The sequence below is a fragment of the Callionymus lyra genome, chromosome 5 (assembly GCF_982586985.1).
Source record: "Callionymus lyra chromosome 5, fCalLyr1.hap1.1, whole genome shotgun sequence".
Classification (NCBI taxonomy): domain Eukaryota; kingdom Metazoa; phylum Chordata; class Actinopteri; order Syngnathiformes; family Callionymidae; genus Callionymus; species Callionymus lyra.
The window spans coordinates 36,534,968-36,546,176 of NC_141822.1; the positions used below are offsets into that span (position 1 = coordinate 36,534,968).

The 11,209-nt window shown below is 38.5% G+C and overlaps 1 protein-coding gene across 1 annotated transcript; it reads right to left on the reverse strand.

Annotated features, from left to right (window-relative positions):
- Positions 1–14: 14 nt before the first annotated feature.
- Positions 15–7,708, reverse strand: rab14l (RAB14, member RAS oncogene family, like). The gene is made up of 8 exons (XM_087792234.1): positions 7,553–7,708; positions 4,170–4,228; positions 3,834–3,887; positions 2,407–2,584; positions 2,269–2,335; positions 1,963–2,050; positions 1,864–1,894; positions 15–1,273 (listed from the first exon to the last, which is right to left on the reverse strand). The coding sequence occupies exons 2-8, from the start codon at positions 4,219–4,221 to the stop codon at positions 1,096–1,098; spliced, it is 648 nt and encodes a 215-aa protein (XP_087648360.1). The 5' UTR covers positions 4,222–4,228; positions 7,553–7,708; the 3' UTR covers positions 15–1,095.
- Between the last annotated feature and the right edge of the window lie 3,501 nt (positions 7,709–11,209).

The window sequence follows — 11,209 nt, forward strand, 5'->3', positions numbered from 1 at the left end:
ACACACGCACACAGTCTGGTTATGTATAATTTATTTTGTATGTCTAGAGTATTTTGTCATTAAAATCAAAATGTCAACATTTTAAAATCATATACACGCAAGTATGCATTTAAATGTTAGCACAACTCCTTAAAAATTTATACATATGTACGTTGTTTTTTGTCGTTTTTTTTATGATGTGGACAGACGAAAGTGGGAAGTGGTCACCCGGAAAGAAGGAATTTCTCATTCCTCCAAGACTTTGCATCCCCTGTCCAGTTAAGAGAGTGATGCAGACCTCGTCCAGGAGGAGGCGCTAGGACGGGGTGAAAAAAATCAAAGTGTCCTCTTCTCCACTCCATAGAAAACAGGAATCAAAAGTTAGCAGACATAAATAGTTTTACTCGTCTCATTTCACTTCCTCTCCCATCCGTCGTGAGAGTGTTGGGAGGGGGGGGGGGGTGAATCAATACAAACTATGTTACAGAATCCCAGGATGAACTACCGGCAGACTTACGACTACATACACTGTACAGAGCCAAGCAAAAAAAAATCCCATGAAGCAACTAGCGAAGCCTGATATTTACACGCTCCACTAGATGGCGCTAAAACAAAGCTAAGTTGACGAAAAAAGGCAGGGCATGCTGCTTTCTGCTGTGGTGTCTATACAAGGCAGAGCGGTCGCTCATTAGTGCAGCGTTAGTTTCAGGAGTGTTTGTCTTCATCCCTCAGGATGAAAACAGGAGACGACAGATGAGTGAGAATAAGGCAACAAACCGTGAGAAGAGAAACATGTGAAGAGATCTATCGACGCTCCAGTCTAATTTTAAGTATTTTCTACTCAATTTGGGCTGAATTTCTGCTAGAAATAAAACTCATGAGCAGTGGGACACCAACTTCGACGCAAATGACAGGAAGTCATGTGACAATGACGACATTAGGGAGAAGGAAATCCAAATGGTTGGGTGAGACCCCTAGATCTGCCCCCCCCTCCCCCCCGAGCAGAGAGGGAAAGAGGGAGGCAGTGGAATGATTGAGAGGAGGATTGTGGGAGATCAGGATGACAGAGAGAGAAAGGGAGGGAGACGGATTGGGTGAAGCAGGTTTGCTTGGTCATTAGCAGCCGCAGCCTTCCCTCTGAGGCTGTGGTTCGCTTGTTAGCCGGCCGCCCTGAGGGGCCGAGGGCTTGTGCTGGACCCCCGACTCGGCAGCATTCAGATCCAGGCTGCCGTCCTGGATGTTCTGGTAGATCTTCTTAGCAGCCTCCAGAAAGGCGTCTTCAACATTCTCGCCCCTGCGTTGGAAAAAGATGTCATAATGTTTTAGTCTAAAAATGTGAGGTTTTTTTTATTGATCAACTGAAGTTAGGTTTTTATTAGATTTCATTATAAAATATCTAAAACATTGCATATTCTATGTAATTTACCATTTTAAATAAAATACATTACGCCATCATTTTATTTTATTAATATCTTTTGTGATATTTATTTTTGAATAAATGTATACAAGTAGTATGAAAAGTATAAAAATGACGAATAAAAGGCAAAAAGAGAAAAAAACAAGATCTTTAGAAAAATAAATGATAAGGAAATGACATCAAGCCCAGAGGTGTGCCCTGGTTTGATTTAGTTACACTAACATGGCTGCGATGAAGCTATGGAAATGCAACTGCAGCTACATTAGCACTGGAAATTCTGTTAACTCTGCATGACAATGGCATTAATGTTTCAAAGGTTTGTACGAGGTGCTACATGAATATCTTATAAACAATCATGTCAGTTACAAAGCAACAAGTATTTTGGCTACAAGAAGTTGAAGCTTCCTTCACTCAGATGTCAAAGGTCTTTAGTCCGACTACCAAGTAGAAAAGTTGGAAAGACTTACGTTTTTGCGCTAGCTTCCAGGAACAACAGCCCTGCAGAAGGAGAGAGAGAGCTTTAGGGAACATGTTCTAAATTCAGTAGGAGAAGCTCAAACACTCACCGTTCTCCTCGGCAAACTGCTTAGCCTCTTCGTATGTGACGTCCCGCTGAGCCTCCAGGTCTGCTTTGTTTCCTATAAGGATTATCACCTGAGAAGAGAGAGCAGTAGGAGTGACATTCCCTGCAACACTTCCGACCTCACCTATACTGACAGCTAAAGACTCAGTTTGGGGCTGTTGGACCAGTAATTAAGCTGCTTGCAATGTGTTGAGGAACTGGAGGTTACAGCGTATGCTAGCACTAGTCTTTTAGCATACTAGCACTCCTAAAAGTGGGACCAAATCCGAGCACACAGACTTGGATTTACCGTGTTGGGATTGGTGAGGTTCCTTGCGTCGGTCAGCCAGCTGCTAAGGTGGTTGTACGTGCTTCTCCTACAATACACAAGGACGTTACCATGACAACCACAGTTCACTTCCACGCAACAGGTTGTGTGAGGGCTAACCTGGTGATGTCGTAGACCATCAGAGCCCCCGCGGCGCCGCGGTAGTAAGAGCGGGTGACTGCCCTGAAACGCTCTTGTCCTGCCGTGTCCCATATCTGCAGCTTGATCTTCTGACCGCTCACCTCTATAATCCGAGTACCAAACTCCACCCCAATTGTGTGAGGACAGTCTGCCATGACTGGAGAGAGAGCAGCAGGTGAGGAGTCTCACTAACATTCAAGTCCTTTAAACTTCCGATTTTACAGCCACGTCGAGGACCGGCTGACGTGAGGAACTGCACTAAAACTAATAACGCTTCATACACGTTTGTTTCCTCATAACACTGTTAATTGTACGAAACATAAGCAATTTTTAAAAGGCCAGTTGTTCTGATTAGTTATTAGTAAGAAGTTAAGAGTTATAGGCAAATGTACATCCATTTTAATGAGCTCAAGTTCATCTTCCTCCAAAATGACACTTCCACATCCAAATACTGCTCTTCTGTAATGTCCATCTTGTATTGAAGCCTCGACATGAGGAATTTAAAAAAAACTTCAAATATACAAACTTATTTAAGTCTCTCCGGAACAATTCCTAATGTCAAGGGTTTAGTGAACTTCAGTTTCTACATTAAAATGAACATGTGTGTCTATAACTCAAAAAGGAAAGAGATTTCTCTTAAAATAATACCAACCCTCAGGTCACATGAGGGTGAAACTATTAATTAAAGATACTTACACAGGAAGAGTATTTTTTCCCCTTTAACTTTGATACATATTGTATTCCGAGCAGTGCATCTTAATTTCAAAGTAAAGTGTTAGTTACATAACTAATTGAAAATCTCCTCCATTAATTTATGCCAACTTTATGTGAAGCAACTCCATTTCCTTCAACAGTCAGATGATCGACTTTAACTTAAATGGCATTTCCATCATGATGCAAAATCAACTGTTTAAAACAAATTCCAACCAGTGCCTTCTTGTTAGCATCCAGCGCCTCATCTGGGCCGGCCAAAAATCAATGAATTGGCTGCATCGTGGTACAAGCAGCAGAGATCAAAGTGGATGAGAAAAGTATCTTAATATAGTCCAGAAATTCAGTAATTTACTCGTATACGAATATGCAATGTCTTGTGAACAGCGAGGGCTTTCATACGTCTTGTGAGAATCAGTGGTATTTGAATGCTAATTGATGGTGGAAAGTGTGCAGGATGTGATGGTGGATGGCTGAATGAGCGGCGCAGCATCTGGCCCGTTAATAGTGGGGGTGATCTTCATGATGCTGAATTGCAATTGGAGGTTGCAGCTGACAGGAGACTCACTGTTGGCGCTCCTTTCTGACTTTGAAAGAAATCCAAGCAATTGAAGGCATTCAGCCTCAACCTGGCAAACTCATATTCAGGCGCTGACACAGATGAAATAATAAAAAAATAAAAAAGCTCCACTTACATTTCTTCTCTGTGAACTGGTGGAGCAAGCACGACTTCCCAACCCCCATGTCTCCTGCGGAGGGAGAGAAGAAGGCTCAGCTTGTGAGACAACACTCCTGCGTTCAAACTATCAATAGCTTCAGGTCTGACTTGTCTTGATAGCTGAGGAGCCTGGAGCAGTGAGCTTGAGCACACGTATGCAGAAAGTGTCAAACATGTTCAGGTAAACAACAGATTCAATATACAGTGGTTCTGGACAGGGAACTGGATCAAAGCTGAAAACCATCTAAACATTCGAGTGTTGATCTTTTCCTATGAAACGAAAACAAAGACATTAAAGTTGCACTTTACATACCAATTATGATGTATTTGAAGATGTAGGAGTAGTTGTACGGTGCCGTTGCCATCGTGGCTCTGCAAAATTGAAGACAACACTTTTGTTACACCTCTGTGTTTGGAGGAGCCATTTTAATATTCAAAACGTTGTAACTATCTACTCATCCTGCATGTCAAGTTTTAGAAAATCTTGTATAGTGAGAAGCTCACAATATATAATATATGGAATTCAACAATTAAACTGCTACATCCTTAGTTAAGAAGCCAAAATGTGCATTACAAAGTAGAGAATGAAAGCACCTACTTTTGTTTTTTATAACTTGGGAAACCCTTAACATTTCTACTTTGATATTCATTTGGTCTTTTATGTTTTGTTACTGGCTTAATTATGCAGCTTGTGACCATCATAGACAGTATTAGTTTGCTTATAGCGCTAGCTTTGCTAGTCTCTCACTTTAAGGTGATTAGACTTTTAAATTTATTATATAAAAATAAAAACCATATCAAGTGGGCCTAATAAAGTTTCTTAAATTAAATCAATTGAAGATAAAGAAATTTTCTTTTGCAGTTTCATATCAGATATGAGCACAGTGTTGCCATGTTGCAGTTAACTGCTGTTCAACAAAAGATGAACAGTAGATCAATCATGGTTTCAACCATGTAGATATAATGATCCGTTATTTAAAAGTCATCACATAAGATATCAATCATTGACTGAAATGTGACAAAGATTAATTAGCAAAGCAATTGTATTGAATATTTGCTTTTTGTACTGCAGGATCCAAGTGTTAAAATATAAAAAACTGTATCGGCAGCATTTCTAGACAACAAGAGGTATGTAGAATAACAAAGATAACTGTTCCAAATCTACTTCTGAAGAAAACAAAAATTCAAAGTGATAATATTCTTAAATTTTCCTGGTTGCAGCCTCATCAAAATCTCAGAGCAAAAATGACATTAGGAAATTAACCAGCTTCCACTACATTAGGATTGAGTGATCAATGCAAGTCTCCCAAAATCAATTAAGCAATTTATATTGGCAAAACTGGACTACAGTTCTGTGATGATAGATCACATATACACCATCACTGCATCGAGTTGGTTCAGTAAATGCCAAAAAAAGATGATATTTTGTTCACTTAAATTTAGATATCTTACAAAAACTAAATTAATATTAGTGTTCACAGGCCTTGTATTATTAATCACTTTTCTTGTGTTCAAACTACTGCAGTTCAGCGTCTATGTTCGACAGGCCTGATTATAGCTGACGTGAACATAAAAATGTGGAAGTTGTGTGATAAGAGAGAGAGAGAGAGACGCTGGAAAAGGAACAGCAAAAATAGAGCAAGTGAGTTATAAAAGTCTCTGGATACTGAAATTATGTCTGATAAAACACAGCAGAAGTAGCCAATCGTGGGTATGCTGGAGAAACATGTAGACTGTTTCACCGTTTGTAATTACAAACCTACAACACGTTCTTATTTTATGACCAGGAAACCAGTTGAAAAACAAATTCTGATCTCCGAGCGAGAGAAGCCAAAAAATCCATTGCTGTAGATGTATCTACACCCACAGAGGAAAAGATACATTCAGTAATCTGTTTTGATTGTTTAAGCGCTTTGTGACCCTGGTCTGGAAAAGCGCTCTACAAATATAAATTGTTTACTTACTTACACAGAATGTATAGGGAATAATTAACTTTGTAAAAAGATGTTCTCTCTCTGCATCATTTTAATCTACATTTAAAATTACAGAATGTGCTTTCGTATCCAACATGAGCATTCCAGGATTTCCTTGAGTCACATGACTCTCATGTGACACCTCTGTCACCACAGTGATCTCAGGGGAGGGCTTGAAGAAATTCAAAATGAAGAAATTACCGCCCACAAAAGAAAAACGTATGGTCGTATTTTAGGATCTATCTAGGCAACACATGAACAAACAACAGCCTCAGCGTTTTGTTCTGGTGTTCCACGGTTACTGCTCTCCTCCCAACAGACACTTCTTATGGAGGCACAGGGTAAATCAAGTGTACGGCATCAGGAAATAATGTCACATACAACAAATGTTGTTCAGTAGTGGCCAAGACGCACAATACAAATGGTCAAACTGTGGACAAACAAATCAAGTGATTAGTTTGTCCACAGTTTTGACCACAGTTGACAAAGATTTGCACTTTCTTTCCCTTATCATTATACAATAATGATGAGGGTTTTCTCAATGATTTGTAATGACAAATGTAAGCACATAACACCAACACCAAATAGTTTAGTAAAGGGACTCAGAGGAGACTAAGTTCTGCTTATAAGCACACTAACATGGTTAAGATTGCACAACCACACACCGATAGATACTGAACTTTAGCAAAATGGTCAGAAAGGTGCTGATTCACATTTTATGGGCTTTTGATAGTTTGTAAAATACTTTTGCTAAACATCATTAACAGGAAACAAATTGTGTGTTGTTGCCAACTAAGTTTCTATATAATATCTATATAATAATAATCAATAGACACAGCTCGCCCTGCAAGCGCAGTTAGAAACATGTTTTTACCATTGACAACTTGTTTTTTATGCCAGTGGACCTATGAACTCTTAGTACCCAGCTAGGACAAGAAACAAACTAGTAATAGTTGACATCTACTGTACCATACCGTATTGTAAAATGGTCAAATCCTAAAGACATTTAACACACACGTTAAGTTGTTTGGACTAAAGCTATCTTAGCCAAACAGCCGGAAACCAAATCGAAACCTAGTCCGATAAAGAATCAAAAAACGCCAATTCTAATGTTCCTTAAACGATACGTATCCATTAGCCCGGACTAGATTAGCATGCTACATTAGCATGCTACATTACCGTGTCAACAAACGAGGGCCTAATTAAACACCAGCTGGTGTCCCGGCTAAGTTGTTCGTGTTAGCCGTGTGTCAGCTTGTTGACATTTAAGGGAGTAGAACGACAGAGAACAACAACACAGTACATCTGTCTGTCTATAAATGCAATGTTTGTATGACATGAAACCGTATAGCTTTAAAATACTTTATCTTGCGTTGTCACGATTACTAGGGAAAGCCCTGGCAACTAGCAGTAGCGTTAGCATGGTATATCGCTAGCCAGCTGACAGGGATGGACGATTATCAATAATGATAAGGCTCGAGTTAACCCTAACTATATTCTCCTAAGATTTTACTTGGTTTTACTGGATGCCAAATTATTGACAATCGCTTTATATCAATCAATAGCTATGTGTTACCTAGCTTCGTTAGCTTGACAATTATAAGAAACCTGATGAAATGACAAAACACCGTCAGAATCACATAGTCGCAGTACTTTAGGAGCAATATTTAAAACCCTGTACATGTCTGTGCTCCTAAGCAGGGAGTTATTTGTGTGTCCTTACCAGAAATGGAGGCTTACAGGCGTCTAGTGGAGCAGCTGAGATGAGGTATCTGACTCAAGTATTAGCCGTCTATCCAAGATGGCTGCTGTGGACACAGGGTTTCCTCTGCTCGCTACAATGGGCTTCCAGGACAAAGAGCGTCGACCAACTGCGGCTCCTCGCTGATAGTCTCACCTGCGCAGGTGTACCGAACGGATTGAAGGAGGCTTATCTGCACAGTAAACTCCACGATTAAGGGCTGGGATGTTTTGTAAAAGGTTGTATGAATAGAACAGACAGGGCGACACCACACCTGCTGTGGAGGTACTGTTGTTTTCCAATGTCTTACTGTTTGGGGATATTTACGCAGATATTGTTGGATAGAAACTGATATGCTCCATTTTGTATTTAAATACGCACTTATAACCCAAGCTAATGTTTATGTTAAATATGTTAATCAATGTTACCAATTCCTCTTTGTTAGAATATATGCTTGTGTGAGGGACAGGTGCTGCAGGTTACACAAACACTGCGTAAACAGACTCACAACACACACTACACACTTATACTAGCTTGGGTTGGGACAAGCTCAGTTTAGAGGACAAGATAGAACTCTGAGCAAAATTATGTTTCTCTGCTGGGGAAGGAAGAGGAGACGGACTTGAAGATGCAAAAACCTGCTGATGGCTGAGTGACCTCGCGCGTAAAAGGTCGCGACCTCAAACAAAATCTTTGGTCTTCTGCACTTATCTGCCAAATTGCCGTGTCGGTGGAAAAAGCCTGGTTGATCGTCAATGCTTCGGTTTCCTGTCTCAGAATTGTGGAAAAAATGACTCTCTCGCCCTGATCATTCTTCCAGAGATCGAAGCACAAGAACTGAGAAGGGAACAGTGTCTGAGTTCAGACGCCCGGGCCTAAGAATATTATTTGGAATATAAATTATGGAATTGTTAAATGTAGTCATTCAACCTTTTATGACAACAGTTCACTGTTATTTTAATAAGATTGTAAACAAGTTATTAATGTATTATCATTGCCCTGTTCCATTATTCAAAATACGTTTCTCTATCAGAAACTTAAATCTGTTTTATGTTTTACAATAACTTTCACACACGTTCTTTATTTTCATTTGATAAGAATGATGAGCTGGTGTGCGAGCTGATGCGGTTGTGCTAAAACGGCTCCTATACTTGCTCATGAGGCTGACTTGGTGAAATACCTGTTTCCCAGGTATACAAATTGCATACAAAATAAAATGAATACAAAAAAAGACTCCCAAAAATTAACAATTACCAAACGGTGCTGATCTTGTAAAGCATACATAAGTAATATGTGTATTGTTGTATAAAATAATATAAATACAGTATTTCCGCGCCATCTTTCCATTATAATTCTTATAAGAGAGAGGGGAATTATTGGTAGTAATACTTTTAATCGGGTCAATAACAAAGATTATTTGGAGTGTTGGGAAAAGGAGAACCTTTGATTTTATACTTTAAAGTCTTAATTTTCACTTTAGTACATATTAATCTAAGACAATATGTCTGTTTTCATGTGTGGTGTAAGGTACCTTAAAATCTTTTAATTTAGTTTATTACCTCATTAAAAAACCTTTGAAAAAACTCCCGAACTGCAGAAAGATACTTGGCCATGTTGAGAACAGGCTAGTCCAGGTAGAGCTGCTGTTTGTTTGGAATCACTGTGTTTAGAAGAATATCATTTAACATATAATTTTAATCACCACATGACATATTTAACATTTTTACAACCATACAGAAAAAGAACATGCCGACCTGTGCTTTCAGAATCTTTTCCAGATAACAAATTATAAAAATATACTTTGTCTTGTCGTGGTGACCTTGGCCACCACATTGAGGAATGGCAGCTAATTATGGAGCTATTTTTGTCTCATATATTTGTAACCGTACAGAGGGTGATCAGCAAATATTCAATGGTTGCACGTGATATCCACAAATGTAAAATTGATATTTGTAACTTTTATTATTGTATTTAAAAAACATTTGTATTTGTAAATGTATCATTTTAATTTACAAAACAAAAATTATATATTTTTAAAACTTACAATTCTGTGTGTGAAATTACATTCACAGGTGGATAAGCATTTACACGGATTCTCCATTTACAAGTCTTGCAATTACACAGATTCACCACTTACGAATCTTGTTATTCTGAGACAATCGGAGCCCAAAATCGGCAGAAACCAAGACTTGTTAATCTCCTTGCAATTCATATTACAGCCGTTGTAATCAACATTGACTCTAAACATTCAGCAACATCAGTCACCATTGTCTGTTAGTACAAACCATTGAACTTTTAGTAGATAAACTAGACCTGTTTGGTCAGTATGCAAATCACGATGGAAGTCAACTTGACAGACTATTTTATTTTTGACTGTTTTGTTCTGGAGTAAAACTATCCGACGCTTCCATGATTACAGTCAAGCCATCAGACGCTAAATTCAGAGTGCGCGTAATGGCATTACTGTAGCAGCGAAGAAGCTTTGAAGAAATGTCCGGGAGAAACTTAAGTAAAATGATAAATCTTTTATTCAGGTTTCTACAAATTAAAATGTCTTTTCTCTTCTTTACGAAGCCCCTGATATTTTAAAGACATGAACTGTAATCTGCCCCCACATATCACCCGCCGGGTTAGGGTTAGTCTTGTTTTAATCGGACAGCTGGGTGGGCAAACTGAGAGCCCCTTCACTATAAACTTAACCAAAGCCCGGTCTGTACATACGATACAAAATACATGCATCCGATCCTTAAAACTATTCACTGGCTGCCAGTTTCTTTCAGGATCAATTAAAACATTCTGGTTCTCGCTTTCAGAGATTTTCATGGTCAGGCTCCTCCTTACATCAGTTTGGATTGTTAAAGTGCTTTACAAATAACCTTTACTTTCTTACTTACATTTGTCCTATGCATTTAACAGGAGAACTATCAGCAAATCGATCTCAACAACAATGAAAAAAAAATTAATTGAATGGTAACAGGTAAAAACGTCAATACTGAGGCAGGGCTCGATTGACTTCCTGAGGGATCAATAAAGTTCTATCCATCTAAAAAAAATCTGTCAAATTGACTTCAATTGCGATTTGCATACTGACCACATAGGTCTAGTTTATCTACTTCAGAACAAGTTTAATAATTTGTACTAACAACCGATGGTGACTGATGTTGCTGAATGTTTAGTCAAAGTTGATTGCAACGTTGCCATCTAGTGGCAGTTATATGAATTGCAAAGAGGTGTACAAGTCTCGTTTTTTGCAGAGCTTGGGCTACGATTGTCTCAGAATAAACAAGACGTGTTAGTGGCGGAACTGTGTAATTACAAGCTTTGTAAATAGAGAATACTTGTAATTGCTGATCCACATAAATGTAATTTCACACACCGAATTTTAAGTTTTAAAAATTTATATATTTTTGTAGATTAAAATGATATATATACAAATATTAAAAAAATATAAAAAAGTTACAAATATGAATTTGTGGATATCACAAAACATGTGCAACCATTGAATATTTGCAGATCACCCTCTGTACAGTTACAAATATATGAGATGAAAATAACTCCTTAGGTAATAGTTTAATAAAAATCGTGGCATGCTTACGATTTTGATGAACTAAAGCTTGTATCAGAAAGCTTTCTTGTGTA